The sequence below is a fragment of the Salmo trutta genome, chromosome 28 (genome assembly GCF_901001165.1).
Source record: "Salmo trutta chromosome 28, fSalTru1.1, whole genome shotgun sequence".
Classification (NCBI taxonomy): domain Eukaryota; kingdom Metazoa; phylum Chordata; class Actinopteri; order Salmoniformes; family Salmonidae; genus Salmo; species Salmo trutta.
Window position 1 is genome coordinate 42,295,233 of NC_042984.1, and position 26,117 is coordinate 42,321,349.

At 42.5% G+C, this 26,117-nt stretch overlaps 1 protein-coding gene across 4 annotated transcripts in view; it reads right to left on the reverse strand.

Annotated features, from left to right (window-relative positions):
• LOC115166282 (ephrin type-B receptor 2) overlaps positions 1–26,117 on the reverse strand; it is a 57,801-nt gene that overhangs the window by 9,929 nt on the left and 21,755 nt on the right. Inside the window, exons 2-12 of one of the 4 annotated variants that reach the window (XM_029720132.1) lie at positions 18,565–18,629; positions 16,897–17,581; positions 9,593–9,748; positions 7,927–8,262; positions 6,652–6,776; positions 6,377–6,539; positions 6,045–6,218; positions 5,240–5,353; positions 4,382–4,629; positions 1,961–2,176; positions 585–734 (exon numbers count right to left, since the gene is read on the reverse strand). In XM_029720132.1, coding sequence (XP_029575992.1) covers positions 585–734; positions 1,961–2,176; positions 4,382–4,629; positions 5,240–5,353; positions 6,045–6,218; positions 6,377–6,539; positions 6,652–6,776; positions 7,927–8,262; positions 9,593–9,748; positions 16,897–17,581; positions 18,565–18,629 — 2,432 coding nt within the window. Of the gene's footprint in view, positions 1–584; positions 735–1,960; positions 2,177–4,381; positions 4,630–5,218; positions 5,363–6,044; positions 6,219–6,376; positions 6,540–6,651; positions 6,777–7,926; positions 8,263–9,592; positions 9,749–16,896; positions 17,582–18,564; positions 18,630–26,117 lie in introns of all 4 variants that reach the window. The other 3 variants (XM_029720130.1, XM_029720131.1, XM_029720128.1) reach the window with 3 other exon arrangements.

A 26,117-nucleotide genomic window follows, 5' to 3' on the forward strand; every position in this document is an offset into this window, starting at 1 on the left:
CAGGAAATGGAGCAAGGTTTCAGAAATTGTGTTTTAGCAATTGAGAAAAACTGTAATGAAGCCAGTGACTGATGTGATGTACTCCTCAATGCCATCGGAATAATCCCGGAACATATTCCAGTCCTGTAGTTTAGCATCTGCTTCATCTGACCACTTTTTTATAGACCGAGTCACTGGTGCTACCTGTTTACATTTTTGCTTGTACTCAGGAATCAGGAGGATAGAGTTATGGTCCGATTTGCCAAATGGAGGGCGAGGGAGAGCTCTGTACTATGTGTGTGGAGTAAAGGTGGTGTAGAATTTTTTTCCCCCTCAAATAGTGTGAATCAAAGATATCCTGTCAAGTCATGAGAGAGAGAGAGAGAGAGAGAGAGAGAGAGAGAGAGAGAGAGGGAGAGAGAGAGATGGAGAGAGAGATGGAGAGAGAGAGAGAGAGAGAGAGAGAGAGAGAGAGAGAGAGAGAGATGGAGAGAGAGAGATGGAGAGAGAGATGGAGAGAGATGGAGAGAGAGATGGAGAGAGAGAGAGAGAGAGAGAGAGAGAGAGAGAGAGAGAGAGAGAGACGATGACTCCTGGATACTCACATCTTGATTACTCATGTCCCAGTAGGGCCTCTCTCCGTATGACATCACCTCCCACATGACGATGCCGTAGCTCCACCCATCACTGGAGGAGGTGAACTTCCTGTACTGGATGGCTTCCGGGGCAGTCCATCGGATAGGGATCTTCCCTCCCTGGAAAGACAGACAAGTGTTGCGTACCAATTCTCTACCCTTCAGTCAGGACTGTGCACTCGATCACTCTCCATATGCATTTAGAAGTATTGGATTGGCGCAAGTAATTTAGCAAACACTCTAATTCCAGAGCGACTTAATGTCAGTTTCCACCATATTTCTTAAACTTGTCAATTTCTTTTAAAACTATAAGAAGGAGTACAAAAAAGAGGAAGGAAGTGCCTCCAGATAACACACTAGTACAGTAGGTATTTGTAAATAAAAGGTGCTCTTTGGTTAAAAGGGGTTAAATAACAAATATTTGAAAACTCTGACACATTTCGGAGAACTCCCTGATGAAGGCCATGCTGCCGATACGCGTCTTATAAAAAATATTGTTTCATTGAACAAATAAAGGCTTTTTAATTCCCTTGGTCTTCCTTGCTTTTTTTGTTGTTGAGTGCACACTCAGGAGTAGGGTCAAAAATGGACTGCAGGCTGCAAATAATACCTAGGTTGTGGGTGGATCTTAATAGTCTCAAGAAGTAATAGTTGTTTCCTCATCTCCATTAACTTCATCTGCACTGATCTAATAGCACTGGACAGTTGAAAGCAAATTCTTTGTTAAAGGGATACTTCAGGATTTTGGCAATGTTGATCTTTATCTACTTCCCCAGTCAGATGAACTCGTGGATACCATTTTGATGTCTCTGCAGTTTGAAGGAAGTTGCTTACTAGCGTTAGTGCATAGCTAGTTAGCATTGACTCGAGAAACTACCTCTAACTTCCTTCATACTGGATGCAGATCCATAAAAATGGTATCCACAAGTTAATTTGACTCTGGAGAAGTAGATAAAGGCCTTCATTGCCAGAATCTCAAAGTATCCCTTCAAGCAACTGTGATATTGCTTTCCTGTGTCCTATACTTGAAAATCAGTGGCGATGAAAGGACGGAGACGAGAAGAAGAACCCACTTTAGACTTAGAATGCATCCTATATGCATAATCTTAAACCTGATACAGTTCCATACTAGCATACCACTTACAATGCACGCCCAATACATTGCTTCATAATAAGTGGTATTCTAGTCTGTATATTGGAACCATAGAAATATAATATATTCCTATGAATGGTACAGAGCCATACTCACCAGGACACTGGTGGTTGTGGGGTCTGACATGCCCAAAATACATTGCTTCATACTACACAGTATGGAAGTATGGATATTGGGACAGAGCCACACTCACCAGGGCGCTGGTGTAAGTGGGATCTGATGTGTCATCCTCCAGAAAGCGCGAGAGCCCGAAGTCAGACACCTTACACACCAGGTTGCTATTGACCAGGATGTTGCGGGCGGCCAGGTCCCGGTGCACGTAGTTCATGTCATTCAGGTACTTCATGCCCGCTGCTATGCCACGCAGCATGCCCACCAGTTGGATCACTGTGAACTGCCCGTCATTTTGCTAAAAAAATACAGAAATGTTATATTGCTATATGTTATGCTGTGCTATGTTATGCTATGTTTGTTATGTTATGTTTTATGCTGTACTCTCTGAAATGTGCTCAGGCGTACGGTACACGTTCTCAAAAAATGATGCTGGTTCTCATATTAGTTTCCAGGCGTTGTTAGCCGCACAAAATTTAGCGTCTGGTTAATCCTCATCTGGATCTGTGAGCTCACCTGATCTAACTAAGCCAACTCCGCACACCTCACACCTGGGCCCAACCCGGAGGGGCACACTACAGCGAATCAAAAACAAGAAAGCTATAAAGTGTTGATGCAGAGGAGAGACAGCCACTGTGTTCTTGATGTAGAAACATAGTTGTAGTTGAAAAATCTGTAGTCGATAAGAGATACTTATCCACTGTCTGGTTACTGTGATACAGTGCCTTCAGAAAGTAGTCATACCCTTTGACTTATTCCACATTTTGTTGTGTTACAGACTGAATTCAAAATAAATGAAAAACAAACATCTCACCCATCTACACACAATGACCCATAATGACAAAGTGAAAATGTGTTTTTAGAAATGTTTGCATATTTATAGAAAATTAAATACAGAAATATCTTATTTACATAAGTATTCACACCCCTTTAATCATCCTTGAGATGTCACAACAACTTGATTAGAGTCCACCTGTGACCAATTCAATTGTTTGGACATGATTTAGAAAGAAACACATCTGTCTATATAATGTCCCACAGTTGACAGCACAGGTCAGAGCAGAAACTATACCATCAAATCCAAGAAACTGTCCGTAGATCTCCGAGAATTGTGATGAGGCAAATATCTGGGGAAGGGTATAAAACAATTTATAGTGTTGAAAGTTTCCAAGAGCACAGTGGTCTCCATTGTTGGGAAATGGAACAAATATGGAACTACCCAGACTCCGCCTAGAGCTGGCCGTGCGACCAAACTGAGCAAATGGGCAAGAAGGACCTTGGTCAGGGAGGTGACCAAGAACCCAATGACCACTCTGACATAACTACAGAGTTCCTTGGCTGAGATGAGAGAACCTACCAGAAGGACAACAGTCTCTATAGCACTGAACCAATTTAGGCTTTATGGGAGTGCAGCCAGGTGGAAGCCACTCCTGAGAAAAAGGCATATGACACCACACCTGGAGTTTGCAAAAAGGCATGTGAAAGCATTAGGCAAAAGATTTTGTGGTCTGATGAAACAAACATTTTACTCTTTGGCCTGAATGCAAAGCGCAATGTCTGGAGAAAACCAGACACAGCTCATCACCGTCTAACACCATCCCTTCCGTGAAGCAATGGGGATTCTTTTTAGCGGCAGGGGATGGGAGACTGGTAAAGGATAGAGGGAACAATGAATGGAGTCAAATACAGGCAAATCCTTGATGAGAACCTGCTTCAGAGTGTAAATGACCTTAGACTGGGGCGAAGATTTATGTTCCAACAGGACAAGGACCCCAAGCATACATCCAAAGCAACACTGGAAAGGCTTCAGAACAAGGATGTGAAAGTCAATGAGTGGCCCAGCCAAAGTCCAGACTTGAAACCCATTGAAAAACTTTGAAAATACTTGAAGAATGCTGTTCACCACTGCTTCCCATCCAACCTAACAGAGCTTGAGAAAATCTGCAGGGAAGAATGGAAGAAAATCCCCAAATCCAGATGTGCAAAGCTGATACAGACATACCCAAGATGACTCAAAGCTGTAATCGCCACCAAAGGTGCATCTACAAAGTATTGACTCAGAGGTGTGAAGACTTATGTGAATGACATATATTTCATTTTCAATAAATTAGCAAAAAATTATGTTTTCACTTTGTCATTATGGAGTATTCTTTTTAGATGAGTAAAACAAAAACAATACATTTTGAATTCAAGCTATAACACAACAAAATGTGGAATAAGTCAAGGGGTATGAATACTTTCTGAAGGTCACTGTATAATTTAAATGCTGTCATATTTATTATCTCCGAAATTCACTCAGGAGAATAGGCAGAGATCCAGCCCTTAGGTTCTCCACTTCTAACTTAGTCACCTTTCCTTTTACTTGCACTGATCCAAAAAGACAAGACAGGGGAAAGCAACCTACTGTGTTTGAACCTGAAGTGTCTGGAAGAAGGAAGGAAAGGAGAAAAGATCTCTCCAGCGTATTGAGATGCCCTACGTTGAGGCCCATTGACCTACTGACCCTGAGGAAGGAGTCCAGCGATCCGTTCTCCATGAACTCAGTGATGATCATGACGGGGGCGCTCTTGGTGACCACACCCTCCAGGTGGATGATGTTGGGGTGGTCAAACTGGCCCATGATGGACGCCTCAGATAGGAAGTCCCGCCTCTGGCGCTCTGTGTAGCCCACCTTCAGGGTCTTGATGGCCACCAGGATCTCTCTCTTTCCGGGGAGACGCAGGTTCCCGCTGCACACCTCCCCAAACTCTCCTGAACAATAACATGTTCAGGTTTACTGTGCATCAGCAAAGGGCTCTGATACATCACTACAGATGCCGTATCTTAATTTGATCATCCTGTTGCAGAAATTTTCCTGCAAATCATGGAATTGCAAACATGTAGTGTATTCAAGGTTTAACAAGGCTTATAAAGTTTGCCATTTCCACTTTAACATTTTAGACTTGATTTGACCTAACATTTCTTTTTTACAAAAATGTCCATTAATTATAATCCACATAATAATTCACATTTCTTGTTGCTGCAGGATTATTTTCCTGCTGTAGCAAACTGGCTCAAATTAAGATCCTATATCTGCATAAGACTTCCGAGTGCTATGATATGGGTCTGTAACTTGGATATATTAAATGTAAGACAATCTTACAAGATGTATTATTGGGTTTAATACACACGTGTATATCAATATCACACTTTATGGGCCAGTTTCCCAGACACAGATTAAGTCAAGTCCTGGACTAAAAGTGATTTAAATGGAGAATCTCCATTGAGAATGCTTTTTAGTCCAGGACTAAGCTTGAAATGTGTTATAATGTATATTTTGTAATGTATATAGGGTTTTCACCTTCACCGGTTGATTTTTTACCTGCGCCAATGACTTGCTCAATCTTGACACAGGAGGTGTCAATCTCTTTGGCAAACTCCCTCACTGCCTCGTTGGGGTCCTCATAAGTGAATGGGTCGATATAGATCTTCATTCCTGGAGACACTTGGAAGGAGAAACAAAGAAAACAGAGGCTATGCATAATATCCAGTACCAGTCAAAAGTTTAGACACACCTACTCATTCAAGGGTTTTTCTTTATTTTACTATTTTACTAGAATGCCAAGAGGTGACTGCCTCATGAAGCTGGTTGAGAGAATGCCAAGAGTGTGCAAAGCTGTTATCAAGGCAAAGGGTGGCTACTTTGAAGAATCTCAAATATAAACTATATTTTGATTTGTTTAAAGCTTTTTTGGTTACTATATGATTCCATATGTGATATTTCATAGTTTTGATGTCTTCACATTTATTCTATAATGTAGAAAATAGTAAAAATGAAGAAAAACCCTTGAATGAGTAGCTGTGTCGAAACTTTTGACTGGTACTGTGCATCCTGGGGTTACGCAATTGGGACTACATACAACAGTAGCTAAAACCTTGCCTGGGCTAAGACCTGATACAGGTAGTTAGGTACAGTAGTAACTCTGAACTCCTAGTATTCCACATCTAACCGTAATAGCCCCACTGTCTCCAGGATGACAGTATTATTCCAAAACAAATGTTTCACTCCACCATTCAACACATTTGCCACTGATAGATGTTTATCTGTTCGAAGGTGGATCTATATAAATCTAAATGAATCCTAGTTCAAAAAAAGATAATTCAAATTGTAAATACATGTTACTCACTGTGGCCGCTGGTGTAGTGCTGGAGCTTATCTGTGAATTCAGATTCTGGTCTCTCAGAGCTTCTTCGATTGCAGACGATGACGAATACGACGACAGCGATGATGAAGACCATGCCTGCAGCGGCGGAGCCAATGATGAGGGGGAGCTTCTCCTGAAAGCTGGACTTGTACTCTTCTGCAAGTACACAACAAAATAAACCCCATATGTTGGCCTACTCTGTAATGTTGCACTTTTGGGACCGTACCATTTAGCGGGCCAGCACCGAAAGTGTTTGGGAAAAAAACATAAAAAAATACTATTCAGTGGTTCGAGGTTTGGTTCAAACGGCATACCTTCGGTCATGGTCTGAAAGAACATTTTTCCGCTGAAGCGTCCGAATCCAGCCACGGTCCGAGCTCGCACCTGGAAGACGTATATAGCTCCGGGCTTCAGGCCCCGGATGACTGCTGTGTTGGTCTGACTGCGCACCACTGATGAGTTCCATTCTGCCATGCTCTGGAACACACAGTGTAAGACTGGATCTGCTCACTGTCTGAATGTTCCCCAAGCTTACAGTAATAGCAATTACAGCAGTAATACAGCAGTAACACCTGTCAACTGACTTTACCTTTTCATAGTACTGCAGCTCATAGTCTAGTATGAGACCGTTGGGCTGGTCAGGTTGGGACCAGGAGAGAGTGATGCTGTCAGGGGTCCGGCTCACCTGGTGCATAATCGACACGGCCGATGGCGCTGAGAGCGAGAGTGCGAGAGAGAGAGAGAGAGAGAGAGAGAGAGAGAGAGAGAGAGAGAGAGAGAGAGAGAGAGAGAGAGAGAGAGAGAGGTTCAGATAGACAGGGATAGAAGGGTTAAGGTTAGTGACAACACCACGACACCCGGGAGCAGACAGCTTTAAAATCCCAACTGCCAATCAAGAACTAGACTAATGATGCAGCAGCCTGTACCTGGTCCTGCACCCTGTCTCTAAGGCTGACATCTGTGCTGAAGGAACTGAGAGCCAGGAACATCGGAGGCAGTTTATTAAGTACTATTACAGTTATCCATGCTCTGAAAATACTAATAGTAATATTGTATTTGTTTTCAAAGGGGTGAAATATTCACTCAGTAGGCAAAGACACACAGGCATGTACGCGCGTGCGCACACACACACATACACACACACACACACACACACACACACACACACACACGCACACACACACACACACACACAGGCATTTCGTTAATGAGGGCTTAATGAGGGCCTGTTAATGTAATATTAGTGGTTCTCCTTACATTCTGTAATTGCAGGTCCCAGCAGCCCCAGAGACACTGGGGTTCATGGGAACCTGAGTTTTTTTTTTTTACAGTCCCAGCCCGAGACAGTAATTAGGACTGACAGCTACTGCACTGGAGAAAAGACTACAGTGTCAAGGGCAGAGAGTTTCAACCGATAGCCTGACCCCAATAACAACACTGCCTAACACCCAGTCCATTGAATGTCATGTCTGAATACTGTATACCAAGCACCCTAAATGCAGTGCAACTTACTCAATACTAATAAAGGTCCCAAATCAATCTGTCACTGAATTATTCTGGAATATCCTCTATCTCACGCAGACATCATAAATATGACTTAAGCATCCTTACACAGACATGGTTTGTACCACATGAAGTATATATGTACTTATGCTGATCTTGCCCTTGGAAAACACCAGGATGATCGATTGTTCCGTCCATCAAAATATCTAAACCTATTCGGTGTAATATTTCCTTTGGCACTCCTTGTCAGACTGGACACACTGCTGACCATTTCTCTCCACTGAACTTCACACTTGAACACAGTATTGTTGGAGAAGAGTGAATTCATTGCTGTAGCGGACTGTGTCTATTGGTTCCTTACCGGCCTGGTTGGTGGTGATTTTGACCGAGGAGTACTGTGGCGAGTAGGGGCTCTGGTCGGAGACCCCGTTGACTGCCTGGATCTCAAAGGTGTACTGCGTGTGGGCCAGCAGGTCACTGATGTGGACCTTGGTCTCTGTCAGGCCCAGTTGGCGGGGGACGAACTGGACATTGTCCCCGCAGCGTGTACAGCCTCCCCGGCCCCCTCCACAGCTCTTACAGATGATGTTGTAGACCACGTCCTCGCGGCCCCCGCCATCGCGCGGCGCGCTCCACTCCAACCTCAGGGCTGTCTCGTTCACGATGGAGATTACACTCTGGGGCGCAGAGGGGATGGCTGTCAGGGAAGAGGGGGGATATGAGGAAGAGTTTAGGGAGGGTCACTGATAATAAGGTCTGTACTCCAGACACTGGTCATCATCAACCTTGGTCCTGAGGAGCAACAGGGGGTGCAGGGTTTGATTTCAACCCAACCCACACCCTGTACTATAGCTCTCCAGGATCTGAGTTGTTGACTACTGGTTAACTCTGTAATAAATTACCTTTATGTGGTTGGAGTAGTGTTCAGTAGGTTACAAAACTACAGTCTCTACACTTCAACTGAACAGAAAGTATTCACCTTAGCTGATTATTCGGACACTAAATTCAAAGACTCCAAAGTATGAGCTCTATTCAACCCCATCAGGCTTCAGATAAACATTTTCAATAGTAGGGAGAGAGAGCAGTGAAAAGAGCAGTGAGCTAGCTAGTTAGCGTCCTTTCAGAATCTGAGAGACACAAAGAATGCCCATGCACGCTCATTTCTGCCTCTTCAATCAGAAAGAGACTGCTGAGGGCCACCTCGCCATTGTGGCCCTGGTTGCGTCCCATATAGAACCATATTGCCTTGATAGTACACTACTTCTTACCAGGGCCCATAATAGGGTACCCATAGGGCTCAGGGTCAAAAGTAGTCCACTATAAAGGCAATAGGGTACCATTTGGGACGCAGGCCATGTTTTCACATTCTAAAACAGCTGCCCCCCTCATAAGGGACAGGCTTATGCAAATCTCTCTATTTTCTCGGAGGTCCTTTTCGGACTGTTGCACCAATGGAAGAGAATGGAAGGGACATTCCACCAGTTCAGTGCGTATACAAAAGAGGGCTACCACATACCAGGATGAAGCATAACCCGTGTTTTTCCCTCGGATACGGGGCACCTAGAAGTAAGCATCACTTTGGTATTTCTTATGTGAAAATATGTGGAGCTGGAGTGTTGTTAACAGAGCGGACGTTGAATAGGTTAGCAGTTGTATTTGTGCTCATTGCAATATGCACAAAATATATCAGATTAATTCTGTCTTTGCTAGACAGGTGCTTTTATCTATAGTGAATGGCACATTAGGCCTAAATTATTAGAGGTGAGGTGATAGATTCTGTTAGTAAATTCAAAATCACAAATGAAAACTCAGTTCACAAATTGATAATGACCCATTATGTCCTGAGAGCATTTGTTAATTCATTAGTCAAAATGTAAATGTGCACGCTGCAAAACGTTGTATTCTTAAATACACAAAAAGCCTACTAAATAAGCTGTAGTAATGAGAATCTCCACTGTCTTTCCTTAACACTGTGCTACAGCACCCCCTATGGAGAGTGAATGGTACTGTAAGAACCAGGAACCTACTGGTGCAGGGCATCAGTGGGGGATCTGAGTCGGTGCGGTAGTAACCGTTGCGGCACACACAGTTGGTGGCCCCCTCATTGGTGATGCGACTGTTGATGGGACACTGGAGACACTGGTGGTCGCCCTGGGAAGGCTTAAAGAACCCTGAGCCACACGCTGCAGAGGAGAAAGACACATGTATTTTTATTTAACCTTTATTTAACTAGGCAAGTCAGTTAAGAATACATTCTTATTAACAACGTTATTGACGGCCTACCAAAAGGCATTGGGATTAAAAATATATATATTTTAAATATAGGACAAAACACACATCAAGACAAGAGAGACAACACTACATAAAGAGAGACCTAAGACAACAACAGAGCAAGAAGGCAACACATAACAAGACAGCATGGCGATAGAGACATGAAGAGACAGAGGGAGTGGGAGAGAGGGGTTATGAATTAAGTTATTATACTTAAGAGTGACATAAATTCAGTACCAGACATTATACAATATGACGGCATGAGAGAAAAAAGGATACAGAGCCGATTGAAAGACAAATTCCCAGACATATCATAAAAAATATTGGTCTTGAAATACACAGACACATTACCTTTGGCATGTCCTTCCACATACGGTTAATAAAATAAAACTTCCAGGAATCTGAGGCTTGCTATTCAGGTTTTTGTCTCATGGCATTTGAAACTCTGGGAGAACAGAGTGAGGCATAGTCAAAGAGACTTTGAAATCTGGTGGTCTGGAATTGAATGGCTATACCATAAAAGGCAAAGGGTGTGTGATAGGGAGAGAGAGGTGGTAGAGTGTAGGGGACAATATATGGGGTTACACATATTCTACAACTGTGAAGTATGTGTTAACATAGGGCTAAAGGGAAAGAGGAGTATCTATACCAAATCCTCATATCACTACCAATCCTCATATCACTACCAATCCTCATATCACTACCAATCCTCATATCACTACCAATCCTCATATCACTACCAATCCTCATATCACTACCAATCCTCATATCACTACCAATCCTTATATCACTACCAATCCTCATATCACTACCAATCCTCATATCACTACCAATCCTCATATCACTACCAATCCTCATATCACTACCAATCCTCATATCACTACCAATCCTCATATCACTACCAATCCTCATATCACTACCAATCCTCATATCACTACCAATCCTCATATCACTACCAATCCTCATATCACTACCAATCCTCATATCACTACCAAAGGCTAATACACTACATCATTCATTCTCCCCCCATGATTGCCGACATTGAGAATGTCTATGTGTAGAAACCTTTGTTCCAATCAACAAACGCTGCTAACCAATATCCTACCAAAACCATGTATGGTGTCTTCTAAAGGGGTAAATTATGTGTGTGAAGGTTCCTGCAGCCTCCAGCTTTGCAAGCTAATCCAATCAAGATGGTGTGAAAGTAATTAAATGCCTGTCTGCCACTTCCTCAACTCTCTGGATGCGTCCCAAATGGCAACCTATTCCCTATATAGTGCCCTACTTTTGACCAGGGCGGCAGGGCCCATAGGGCTTTGGTCAAAAGTGGTGCAAAGGGAATGGGATGCTATTTGGGACGTGGGCTCTGACTGTCTGACACTGGCAGACACGTAGCAGTCCATCCCCGACCACTCTGGAGTGCACTTAGCCAGCCTGTGTCATGACAGTGTGAACAAATATATACAGTAGTATATTTTTGACACTTTTCGGAGGATAACTTTACATTGTTCTCTTGTATTGAAACAGTGTTTGCCTCTTGTTGTTATTGAATTCATTTAGTTTTTGTCTCATTTACCAAGAGGTCCGAAACCTTCTTTGACTAACTGTCCTATCTTCTACTTGCCACAATGAGAAGCGATAGGAATCCCAGGCAGTCAAAGGACAGCCAGTGTGACGAGACTAAAGAAATAGTCTGTTGACAGAAGGACCCAGGGAACACCCATGGCTAAACCCAGACAGAGAGGAAGGAGGGTTGAAGGGGGAGAGAGGATTTGACAATTCTATAATAAAGGGTCATTCAATAAATAAATAGTTACACAATCTGTGATACTCAGAAATCAATATTTCAGGCCACAGTGTAGTCGTCCCAGCCCCTGGATCCTACCAAAATAGAAATATATTCACTAGAATGGGTTTCCCCAATGAGGGCGAACTCCCCTTAAACTGCCCCTAATTTACACATTTTTAGCTACAACTTCACTTGAGCAAAGTGAGATGTAGAATCACTGATCTACAAAAAGTATTCCCTGCCAAATAATAAGCATAGCGCAATTAAGATTCATAGAGCTACGCCTCCCCTGGCTTACGGCACTGCTACACTACACCATCGGGCATCCAGCAATGCCATCAGCCATCAGCCATTGAGGGAACTCTTCCTTTGAAATCAATGAAAGCTGCCATACTGCCCGCGTTGTGTCACGTCCAATGACAGCATCCAAGCTCAAGAATCGTAGATTCAATTCTCGACGGCTGACGCATTCTATCTTCTATCTTGTGAATGGAAATAATGAGGGGAAAAAAGTTGATTTGGGTTGGTCTTGTCTAGCAGGTAGAACGTCACATTGACACAATGCTGATGGCAACACAGGTAGTGTAGCTGACTTGTTCGGCGATCCCCCCCCCCCCCCCCCCACCACAAATTCACACACAACCAGACATTGACTGATTGGAGACAGCTTGTGTGAATTAAATAACATTTCCTGGGATTTTCTACCTGTAGCAGACCTACAGTAGTGGATAATGCAAAACAACCAAAACAACTGGCATGTGATACTAAAGAGCCAGATAAGGTTTCTATATTAAGGTAGCCAATGCTTGGTTACGATATTGTGGCTACTAAACGTGGAAGACTTGTGTAAAGAATTTGTTTGGAAACATTATTTCAAGTTATTGAACCAACTTAATTTATTGAATAGCTTGTAACGCAATTGAAGAAATGTGAATAGTTAACTCCAAATTAAAAAGTGAACTTGGAACAAGATGAAAAAATGGGTTGTATTTATATTATATTGTATTGTATTGTATTGTATTGTATTGTATTGTATTGTATTGTATTGTATTGTATTGTATTGTATTGTATTTGTTATTTATTAGGTTTAACCAAAACGGAAAAGAGTGTTGAAAGAAATAGGTTGCAACTTGAAATATCGGTTTGGTAATAATCAAATTAAACAGTTGGCAATGAATCATATATTTGGTTTCAACAAATGTAGTATTTTTCAATTGAGAAAACCTAACTAATTTACTTTTTTGGTTGATCCAAACTGTAATTTTTTGTGTATATCTATTCATCTGTGTTTGGCATTCTCTGGCGCCTGATAAACTGATAAGAGAGATGCATGGCCATTATATTTCTAATGTTTGTTATAGAACGAATGTAACCAGCTAAATTTCCTAATGTTTCGCTTAAAGTTAATCTCGCATTTTACCAGAGAAAAGTAGGCTGGCTACACCGAGAAAAGTAGGTACACATCAGTCAAAGCGATGTCTTTCGATAGAATGCCAATTTGTGAATTCTCAAACGAGTGCAGAAGTGCAAATGAAGCACAAAATTTGTTTGATGCTGAGCAAAAATTACAATAAGAAGGTCTGTATTTTAGATCTGCGTTTAAAAAAAGAATCTGTGTGAAAAACGAAGAATTCTGAGTTAAGGCGACCCTGAACTTTAACTTGCTAGTTATCTAAGTAAGTGGCTGAATTAATAAGGTCACGGGGCATCATAATGTGTTAGCTTTCTGCCATGGTTGAGAAGTCAAAGCCCTTTGAATGAGTTATCTGTACAGCTGCCACGGCAGCTTGATTTCCTTGCGTTTGTTCTCCTATCTGTTCTGGGCAGTCTGCTTCTCCCTATCTTCTTCTTCGAGCAGAGCAGGCAGGCTCCTTGCCTTAGCGACTCCCAGACTCCTCACAGACACAGTCTGTACACAGTACTGTCCTTCCTTCAGACAAGCATCTGTCCAAACTTGTTAATTTAATTCGCACAATGTCTTTCGTTCACATTTGTTTGAAAATGTCAAAACTCACCAAAAATGACATTCGGTAGCTCCTACCTATATATGTATAACTTTATGAGCTGGATTGTCTGTCTTTGCAATTTGTGTATTTTCGTTTCCGCTCGTTAGCATATTTAGCTAGCAGCCTCCATCGAAATTCTCTATTACAAAGTGCTAATATTGTTACCATTCTGGTAATAGAGCCCCTTCTGTACTAAGCCGGTAATACCGTAAATCCCGATGTGAGAGAAGGAAGGTATGAGGATATGAACATCTGGATACAGCCCAACCCTAGATTCAAGCATGGCACTATAAAATATCTATAGATTTAAAAGTGTTCGCACTTTTACACTCTCAAGAGTTGGCTCACATTATGTGATACTACAGTAGTAGTATATGAAACTGAAAACCCTTAAATAATCATGTTCTTTGAGACAATTCTTCTTGACAAAACGAAATAATGAATGAGTCAGCCTGATGTGGAGCAGTAGAATTGAACTTTGGCCTTAGCAAAGTCTTAACAAAACTGTACACACGTAGCAAAGGTAAATTTGTAAACAGTGCCTGACTTTGATCCAATAGCAGGCAGCGACAACCCATGTATTGACACTGACAACATCGCCAACATTCTGCGGAGCCATTCTCCTAATTAGAGCCAGAAGCTGTTTGTGTTTCCCGACCATATAGGCTATAAATAAGACCCCGCACACGCATAGACGCGTGCACACAAGCATGCACAAACAGTCTGCATGAAGAGGCTCTGTCAGAAACGAAGAAGAGACACTTGTCTAAGAGAGGCTGAGTTCAGGAGTAGCAGTCGGACTGAAAGCAATATTATTGCCCACAATATTACCACTCTGTCTCCTCTACACAGCCCTGTGAATCTTTTAACACTGTGGTTAAGTAACAATAACATATCAACTGTGTGTGAGAGAGAGGGGGAGGACAGAGAGAGAGAGAAAGAGAGAGAGGAAGAGGGAAAGGGAGAGAGATGTGGATGTGGATGACTCAGTTTCCGAGGGAGTTTAATGCGCCATGTTTGTAGGATTGGCGGTAAATTGAGAAGACAGTCTTTCCCCTCATGCGTTTCCAGACCTCCTGACCCGTTAGTAATTGCTTGAGCTTGGGGGTCTGCCCTAACATAGCCCAGAATTCTACACTCAGAAGACTTCATTTGCAGTGGCTTGATTCAAATGACTCTTTTACACGCAAGAACCATGATGTCCCAATAATCTGAGTGTGGCCCAGCATCACATAGGACCATGTGTCTGTTGGAGGTGGAGAGAGAGAGAGGGGTAAATACTACAGGGGGTTGCTTATGTTACATGCACAGAGTCATGCACATCTAATCTCTCACATAAAACTAAGTGTACTCTCTTTGCAAATAACACTACAAATGTTATTGGGTTTTTTTATACAGAATTTTCATTGTAATTTACAATGTAAGAGTTGTAAATCTGGTGTTGAATACAATGGGGGGTAGCAGGTGAGTTCTCTCTCTCTGATTATGTTCAATGACCATTGAATTCTCAGTAGAAGCTGAAACCCAGAAGACAGCATCCACTGTTGCAGGACATAACTCTGGCTTCCCCACTGGACAGACTAAATGCCTGCAGTGTATGTTCAGCCAACAAAAGATTGTCTATGAAGCAAATCAGTTAACAATGTGCACAATCCAAACCCATCTGAAGCACGTTGGTACTTTTTAAAAAGGGACTGGCATTTGTTTGATAGCGTCATAACTTTGGAAGTTTGGAAAAGGTGCTTGTACAAGCAAGAGTTTGAGCGTTCGCGTCGATCTTATGAAAGAAACCAATACAGCAATAAATATGTGACAAGTGAATTTACTCCTCACAAATACAACAATTATGACTGGAAAGAGGGGAAGGTCTGAGGTGGGCTGGGCATGAGCGTTGCTAATTTCTCCACCTTGCATGTCCATTAATCCAACTAGACAAATGCATGTACCTATTGAATGTATTGTTACAGCAATAAGGTCCCTCTTTCCCCTGCAGGCTATCAGACCTTGAAATGAATCCAAAGGGCTACACTCCCATGATTCACTGCTCTCCATGGGAGAGAGGAAGACGGGGCGAGGTTCGAGAGCTTGACCCTAGAGCACGTTGAGTAATCAGTAGAAGTGTCACGCAGTTGTTGCTGTGCTATTGTCTTTGGGACTAATGCACTCTCTAATCAGGTCATTATTCCCCATAGGGCATTTCTTGTCCTAACATGGCTTACATAAACCAGGAAGCATAGGTCATTAATAGATCAGTCGGCTATGGGCTATATACTGTATAAAAGCTGGGTGAGTATGAAGGTGCCTGGTGATGTGAAGTCACTGTCCTCATCCAGTGGTCAAATTACCATCAAAACGGACCCTTGAATAATGACTGGATGGCTAAACCAAATTTAACAATATAGGGGAGTCACTGCTGGGTCTGTGTGACAGTATGACTAAAGCTCAGTGATATCATTGACTACCTCTGGCTATTTAAGTGTTCCTCCTCCCCAAAGAAACCTTCACACCGTGAAACACGGCAGAACAGGTCGTTGAGGGCTTCATTAGCAGTGCTTGATATTTCTAATCAAATAGCCAGGGATTTGTGTGTGTGTGTGTGTGTGTGTGTGTGTGTGTGTGTGTGTGTGTGTGTGTGTGTGTGTGTGTGTGTGTGTGTGTGTGTGTGTGTGTGCGTGTGTCAGACATTTTCCTTCTCTTCCTTTCTTCACTCATCACAGAAATACATCAGGGTAAGGGAAGACACTAGGATAGTGCTTTCTTGGCATGAAGTGATATCTCTCTGAATGTAAGGCTGGGACACAGGTCTACCATTTAAAGACACCTCCAATTACCCTCAACACTCTCCCCCTACAGCACATTCTTGACCCATCTTTCCTGGCACTAATTGTGTTCCCTTAGTGATTCTACTGTAGTTAGTAAACCAAACGTACATACATTAAAGATGTAGGATCTTCATTTGAAACTTGCAGTGCATTTGACATTTAAAAAAGCTTTGTAATTTCCACTTAGAAATTTCAGACTTGATTTTACATTTACATTTACGTCATTTAGCAGACACTCTTATCCAGAGCAACTTACAAATTGGATTTTCCCTTCCGAAAAATGGATCAGCCGCTACATAAATGTCTATTAATTATAATCCAAATTAAGATCCTACATCTGTTCAAGTCTCTATCCTCTGGCTTATCACTAGTCTCAATAAGTAAATGACCCCAAGGCAAAACGTCCACAGTAGTAGTAAACACATTATATCAGCAGCTCTCACCTCGACACACCGTGCCGTTCTCCACCGCCTCGTGCCCAGCCTTGCACATACAGCGCCCAATGGGCACCATCCACTCCCCGTCCCCGTTACAGTAGAGCTTGATGGGCACATCCACCTCCTCCCCATTGGGCACACACACACCCCGCGCCACCACCAGGGAGGTGCTCTCCGCCCCCGACAGGGTCTCAGGGAACACAGCGCCATTCTCGACCACGCGGGGGCACTTCCTGTAGAAGACGCGCACGGCGATGAGCGACATGCAGCTGCCGTAGTCCTGGAATGCCAGGTAGAAACCCTGGCGTGACACGGGGCCGAAGCTCCGTACCTCCCTGTTGATTTTCATCACCCGGCTGCCCAGGTCCACCTGGGAGAAGCTCTCATCTGCAGCAATGGTGTCCACTTTAATCCAGGGGTTCTCCATCCAGGCCGGGGACACCTTATTGGCCGTGTCCGAGTCTGTCTCATAGTAGTACAGGTTAAAAGTCTCTTTACAGGAGCCGGGGACGCTGGGGATGGAGCTGCAGTCGCGCACCGAGAACTTAATCTCCACGTGGATGCGCTGGGCGCCGTGCCGGCGGATGTACTTGGTGCGGACCCAGTTGTTCTGGTTGTTGTCGAAGACGTTGCACACCTGGTAGGTGCGGATGGTGTTCATATTCTCATCGTAGCCACTCACCTCCTCCCACTGCCAGGGACAGACAGAGCAAGAGGTCAGTTTAACATCCATGACCAGTGAAAAGTCAACATATTTTAATTTGATTACTGGTCTTAAAAAAAAAACAAGAACCCATATCATGATTAATGTCAAAATAAACGTGGTAACAATATGATATGACTAAAAAATATAATTGAAATGCATACATCAGTTATCCAATTGGACACTAATGGACAAGCTTCAAAGTGACCAAATCCAATTGAATATACTGTCAGATAACATTGTTATCAAAATAACATTGTTATATTTCTGCTTTGTATTTTAGACCTTTGTCGATGTAACTTTGTCGGCATGAGACCACACGTGAGGAATTACAAACACAGTCCATAGACAACAAATATTAAAGAGTACATTTCCATGTCAGACAATTGTCTTCCTGGGCTGCCTTGTTCTGGGCCTACACAACGAGCGGACAGTCAGACTATTCAGCAATAAGATTCAGTTGATGTATCACTTGGCTCACAGCTTTCACACTGTTTATCTTCCTGGCATCACACACCTTATGAATTATTGATTTCAGTATGACAGGACAATCTTCCTTCAGCAGAGTTAATAAAACAACATCGCAATTCCTCAGACAGCGCCCACTTTTACATTTTACATGAAAGGCATACGTAGGCAAATTTCCCCCAATTCACTTTGCTTAGAAGTTTATTTTATGAAATAAATTATTAACTCTAACCAACTACATCAGGGGGGTTCACACATGCTGTTTTGGGACCTTTTGCAACCTATGACTGGATATATTGCTGCACCTAATTGTATTCCTAACAACAATGCTGTTTGAACATGGAAAACAAATTGGGGTATTGATTCCTGATATATGCTGTTGTTGTTGCTCTAAGTTGGGCTTCTCATGGTGCTGCAGCTAGAGACGGTTCTGCAAAATGACAAAAAGTTTCAAAAGTTTACAATATGGTGTGTCATATAACGAGATGCTTTGTTCTACTCACCCCCAATGCTGGATAGATAGTCCATCCCAGCTCTGCTGTTGCCGTCGTAGAGTCCATGAGTATTTCTACAGGGAAATCAAGATGAACAAGTTAATGTGGTGTTAAAAATCACAACTGCAAAACAGGGCAACTAATACAGCAAGACACATGTTACTGACATTGTGAAATATTGTGGTGAGAAAATAGTATTAACTGTGAAGATAAAAATAAAAAATGTGTTTCTCTAGCCACATATGTACGTTCATCATTATCGCTAGAGGGTTGCAACAATGTTGCCTTCTCTCCCCTCTGTTCTTAGCGTTATATATGGAGTCTGTACCTGTACATCTCTCTAAATAGATAAGATAATGACTTTATTATCCCCATGGGGAAATGTTAGCTCTGTGCATACATAATCAAACATAGAGATGGGCATATGCAGACAAATACAGGTTCATGAGCGATCAATGATTAATCTGTAAACTACATACACTATACACAACATTACACTCTGTAACTTAAACTGTTGCCATGATGCAGTTGTGACAGTTCTATTGGTTAATCATGATACTCCTAATATGGTCTGACAGAATGGCAGTTATGATCATAACACACTTTTGCGACTTGACGTAGAGTGATATCGTAGAAGTATTGTGTTATGACCCGTGGCCCTGCTTTGTGTTGTTTCAGTGAAGGTCTGTGTGCAGTCACGCTAAGGGGGCACAGTGACACTCTGCTGCACCTCAACCACACTTAATACAGGAGGAACGGTACTGGATATGTCTCTCTCTCTCTCTCTCTCTCTCGCTCTCTCACTCTCTCGCTCTCTCGCTCTCTCGCTCTCTCGCTCTCTCGCTCTCTCGCTCTCTCACTCACTCACTCGACCCTCTTCTCTCCCACTCTGTCTCTCTCACTCTTCCTCACACACATACACACACAACATAGGGCTGGGCAATATGGCCAAAATATCATACCATGGTATTTTTCAAATTGTTGACGGTATGACGATATTTGACGATATTTTATGTTTTTGATAAATAAAAGTTCTACATTTGATTCACGAGTAGTGCATGACCCTAGGGTGGCAACACATATATTCAAAATTATTTAAATGGGTCTTTCTCTATTCTGATTGTTTAATATTGTTCAATTCAACTTCAACCCAAAATAATTTCCTGCATTTCCTGCACTCATTTGAGGTCATTTCCACACTGCCACGATATGGGCAAAAATACTAGGCCTTATTTTTAACCAAATGTTGCAATTGTGATTTAGATCAAAAAACTTGGGTGAACTTTTGGAATCATGGAAATAGAATGTTTATTATAATTCTATAGTTAGAATATAAATAATAGTGGGCACTTTGAATACAGTGCTGTTTGACATGACAACGAATGAAAATGCCATGGACGAGTTATTGTGACTGGGTAGGAACCAAAGTGATATTCAGTGTTTCCTAGGGGACCGTATAATCTTTGGCTACATTAAATCTTTATTCATATAGCCGACATAGTCATGCTTCGCCTTTCCTCTTTGATTTAGAAGATACTGTTGCACACTAATGCTAATTGCTAGCCAGCTAACTAGCGATTAGCATAACTTGCTAAGAAAATACAAACTAGCTGTTTGCAGATGTAAGAAACACAAACTAATATTGTAATTATAGAACGCGTGTGGATTTATATTAAGATCAAAGTGGATACAACATCGTTGTCATCAACATTGTTGCATGGGCTGCATTGACCATGCAGACTGAACGAAAGTGTCTCGTCGTCAAGCAACAACAAATGCGCTCCTTGAGTGACGGGGGGTGGGACTATGTCTGTGTGGAAAGCAGCATGGAGAGAGAGAGAGAGAGAGCGGAGAGGGATGACTCAAGTAGAGGAGTAAACTATAAAAATGGACGTTGCATACCATATCACATTTAACAAACCAAACATTCAAATACCGTTATAGAAGGTAAAGTAAAAACCCAAACCGGTCGGGTGCATATATACCGGTATATAGTAAAATACGGTATACCGCCCAGCCCTAACACAACATCACCAAAACACACAAACACTCAGTCTCGCTCACTCTTCCTCACACACATACACAGACAACATCACCAAAACACACAAACAGCATCACCAGTCCATAACCAATCCATAATAACCAAACTTCAGTATCCGGACACACACGCACGCACACAGTGAAGCCCATAATCTCTCCTCTCACCACCCCCACCAGAAGGGGAAGGGCAAGTAGACTGTAAGTCTCCCCACTCTGCCTGTGTAGACTGACACATTTTAAATTATTCACAGGGTCCTATCAGTGAAGTGCTGCTGAGTGGAGAGATGGTACAAACAAGTATATTTAAGCCTTATATGCTGGTAGGGAATATAGGAAGGGGGACAGGCCACAACCTACTCATACAGCGGTAAAACATAGGTTGGAACCTGATTATGTAGACAGCACAATTCTGTCTCTATAAAAATGGACCTGTATGGAAACCGTACTTGGGTTAAAAGGGTTAGAGTAAGGGTTAGTTGTTTATCGAGTGCATTCCTCATTATAACACACTGCCTGGTACCCTCACATCTGCAGTTGAGGACAAAGACTTATGGAAAGCCAATAGCATCAATGTCTGGTCCACAGGGACACTGCAACACTGTCTTCCACCCTAGAGAATTTACACTCTTCATTGCAAGGGCCATGATTTCCCACCGGCAACCACACAACCCGAGCAGGAAAATCTCCTGCTTTTACATTTCCCTAACAATTTTTCCCCAGTCAGGTCACATGGTCAGGAAAAAAACAGCCCCCAATGCTCTCTCTAGCAAACATCTAGACTGTTCAGTACATCATGATATCCACTATCAGATGAACTTCTGAATCTTTTTTCTCTACCGATTTTTTCCATCTAGGGAGTTTTTCCTTGCCACTGTGCTGCTGATTGGTCTTTGGGATCTAGGCTGGGTTATTGTCGATGTAAGAATTATATAGAAATAGAATTTGATTATTGGATTGATTTCTCACACCATAGGTTGCTGAAAGGGAAGAGACCGTGGCTGACCCTCCCAGTTCTGAGAACGTTCTAGGAACATTAAACATGAAGTTATCCTCGGGCCATAAAAGGACGTTCAGTACAGCAGAAATGGCATGTAAATCACAGAAAAAAGATGTTGTGGTGGCAGGTGCAGAGAAGTACTTGGGTGTACGAGATGTTGCTGCAGAGGAGTTACAAGGTGTTGAACGATAGTGTCCCGTCCTCCCAGGCTGTCGGCCTGGTGTAGGATCAGATAGGGCCAAGTAGTGGAATAGTGGTGAGGTTTTAATGGGTGTGGGTTTAAATGGTAGGGACATTTTTCTTCCCTTTTCCCCGTCCCTTTTCCCTTCCCTGTTGTGTTAGTTCCCGGTTTGTCCGGGGATGTCCCCAGGGACGTTTATAGGACACTCTCAGGAAGTTGTGTCATGGACATGGTCCTGTAGAGATTTTGTCTAGTTACCGGTTTGTTCTGGGGACGTCCCCAAGGACAATTTTAGGATGCTCTTATAATGTACTTTCATGGTCCCCTGGAGGTTTTTGCATTGTTTCCAGTTTGTTCTGGCGACGACCCTAAAGACGTTTTCAGTACGTTCCCAATAAAATAAACAAATCTGTCATCGGGACGTCGTGTGATGGAGCCAATGTAACGTTCTCTGGGGGACCTTTGTGTAGTTCCCTGCAAGTTACCAGGACGTCACTGAGGACCATGTCAACACTTTTATAGGAAGTTCTCAGGACTTTCATTTTACTGGTCATTAGGATGTCGTGTGTAGTCAGGACCATGTCATTTAGGACCATGTTAGGACGTTTGTAAGATGATCTCAAGACATTTGTTTCACCAGTCATCAGGACGTCACGTGATGTTCCCAGGTGTCCCAAACCAAAGTTTGTAAAGTTATTCATTGGTATGGGGCTTTAAGGTAAGTGGGACGCTGTTCATTTAAAATAATGTAAAAACTCTTTAATCAATGACAGTATGATTACATTTGATATGATTACTTATTACTGAATAAGTCTGTAGCATTCTCAGAAGTCCCCTACATAATCATTACCTATAATACATCTCTACACTTAGCAAAAGAGTACCATCTGCACTGCTATTTTAGTTCATCTCAATCTCATAATATTAATATCAAATATTAAATTCTCTCATCATTGACTTCAGGTACTTGTTTCGGAATTTTGAAGGTTTTCTGTATAGTTGTCTAATGTTGGTGGGAAATATTATTCTGTTTTAATGTTACTCCTGAATCACTATGATAAATAAAAGAGTTATTCTTGAGTGTATTTTTAACCGAGCTGAGATTTATTTTGAAGTGCAAAGTGTAGGAATACAGTTGAAATCAGTCATTGACACAGCCATTGTGGCGTAGCAGCAAGCTCGGAAAGCTTTTAGACTTTTATTCAAGTAGTATTTTACTGGGTGACTTTCACTTTTACTTGAGTCATTTTCTATTTAGGTATCTTTACTTTTACTCAAGTATGATATCCTTTCTCTGACACCGCCTAGTATATAGGTCCTGGATGGCAGGAAGCTTGGCCCCAGTGATGTACTGGGCTGTACGCACTACCCTCTGTAGGCTGTCTCATCTTTGTCGGTGATCAGGCCTACCACCGCTGTATCGTCAGCAAACTTAATGATGATGTTGGAGTCGTGCTTGGCCACGCAGTCGTGGGTGAACAGGGAGTACAGGGGGGTACTAAGCACGCACCCCTGAGGGGCCCCTATGTTGAGGATCAGTGTGGCAGATGTGTTGTTGCCTACCCTTACCACCTCGGGGCGGCCCACCAGGAAGTCCAGGATCCAGTTGCAGAGGGAGGTGTTTAATCCCAGGGTCCTTAGCTTAGTGATGAGCTTTGTGGGCACTATAGTGTTGAACGCTGAGCTGTAGTCAATGAATAGCATTCTCACATAGGTGTTCCTTTTGTCCAGGTGGGAAAGGGCAGTGTGGAGTGCGATTGAGATTGCGTCATCTGTGGATCTGTTGGGGCAGTATGCGAATTGGAGTGGGTCTAGTGTTTTCGGGATGATTGTATTGTTGTGAGCCATGACCAGTCCTTTCAAAGCACTTTATGGCTACCGACGTGAGTGCTACGGGGCGGTAGTCATTTAGGCAGGTTACCTTCACTTTCTTGGGCACAGGGACTATGGTGGTCTGTTTGAGAGGTATTACAGACTCGGTCAGGGAGAGGTTGAAAATGTCAGCGAAGACACTTTGCTGGTCTGCGCATGCTCTGAGTACACGTTCTGATAATCAGTCTGGCCCAGCAGCTTTGTGAATGTTGACTTGTTTCAAAGGTCTTGCTCACATCGGCTACGGAGAGCGTGATCACACAGTCGTCCGGAACAGCTAGTGCTCTCATGCATGCTTCAGTGTTGCTTGCCTCGAAGCAAGCATAAAAGGCATTTAGCCCGTCTGGTAGGCTCGCATCACTGGTCAGCTCGTGGCTGGGTTTCCCTTTGTAATCCGTAATAGTTTGCAAGCCCTGCCAGATCCGACGAGCGTCAGAGCCGGTGTAGTAGGATTCAGGATTCTTACATAGACATTACGTGTTAATCAATATGTACCCAGCTAACCACCTACTGTACTAGCCTATTTGATTACAGTGAAAACACAGAGGCAGAGTGAGGTGCAAACCTTTTGGCTGCCAAGCAAAGCCAGCTCAGAGTGCTCGGTCATGACATTTAACAACAAGCCAGCTAGCTAACTGCATCGTAATGCCCACAGTAACAAAAGTGTGATGCCAGCAGGTCCTGAGCACTTGTTGAACTACAGTATGTATAATGAACTATTCTATTCAATATGTAACTACCATGTAAATACTCTGGGACCAACATTGTTCTCCAAAAGAACGCATTTCTCAACAATTGAGAGCTAACATATTGATGTTAAATTATTAGATCTACTTCTAATAACCAGAAATAACCAGAAAGTCTTTATAACCAGCATTGGCACAAACCATTCCTTGCTCGAAATTAAAATGACAGCAACATGTCAGCAAACATCTGGGAAAATGACCAAGAATCTCTATTAAACTAGACAAATATGAACCAGGATCTAGTGTCCATTACTATGTGTCTGTGTCAATTACATTACCACAAATATTACATTTAATTCAAGTCAATTGTGTCACCTCTGAAAGAATCCTTAAATACGTAGGGGAGTCTGAGCCATATACAATCTCTAGGGGAGTATGCTATAATGAGCCAATTACAGAACCATGATGGCCGATGATTCCAGTTTCATGTAAGCCACCTGTCGTAGAGAGGCAGTAACCACAGTGGAATAACCACAGTGGAATAACCACATGATTCATCCCCATTATCAACTGACCAGAGAGGCTAAATGACATAATGTATACGGCATTACAACAGTAGGCATTTTCTAGTCAAGTTCAGACAAAATGATTGGTCTCCAAATTGGGCCATTTTTCGGGTGATCAGTTCCTGTTAGTATCAGTGTGGATTAATGAGTAGCTGTGAGGGAGGGCGAGCCAGGTGTTGGTGCCGCCGCTGAACGGGAATAAAGAGGCCGCGAGCAGTGACCCGCTAAGAATTCCCATGGACTGAGCCTAGAGGGATTGGGAGGGGAGCGAGTCTGAGTGGAAAGCAAGGAGAAGGGAAAGAATGGGTCTATGTGGATACTAGCTCCAGCTCTCCCAAGTCATACAGTAGGCTCAAACTAACACACAACAAGACTCAAAGTGCAAGGCATGCACAATCTGACGTACTGTAGCTGCAACAGGGGACAAAGGGGGTTGACATTAGTTACTGCATGATGCCCTCCTTTCGTGCCTAGACATGTCATCAAAGCACTTCAGTTTCTGCTTGAGCCCAACCGAGTGTGCACAGTATGTCGCAGAGATCTTGTCACACACGACACATGGAAGGCTATATTAAAGCTGAGTATGATGAATACTGTAAGAGATAAAGAGGTTGTCTAGAAAATGTAACAGAGCTCTACCAGGCGGTTGAGAGTGTCATAACAGCATTGCCATATTAGAATGGCATTTTGCATAGCATTTTGACTCATCTCAACAATATTACAAAAATTACTTAAGGTCTGCTTCAGTGGCGTTCATTGGTAGGTAAGCATTGTTAAATGAGGACTAATGTCACATTATTACAAATGATAGTAATTTTGCACATGAATATTTAATTGAATGGAAATGAAACTGTTTTCAGGTTTAGTTAAGTTTATTAGGATCCTCATTAGCTACTGCACATGCAGCAGATACTCTTCCTGGGGTCCACATAAAACATACAAATACATGACAAAGTACAGAACAGTTATAGACAAGAACAACATAAGATATTACATTAAATTACGCAACCCTGCCCCTTAGAGGCTGCTGCCCTATATACATAGACTTGGAATCACTGGCCACTTTAATAATGCAACACTAGTCACTTTAATCATGTTTAAATCATGTTTACATACTGCTTTACTCAGCTCATATGTATATACTGTATTCTATTCTTCTGTATTTTAGTCAATGCCACTCAGACATTGCTCTTTCTAATATTTATATATTTCTTAATTCC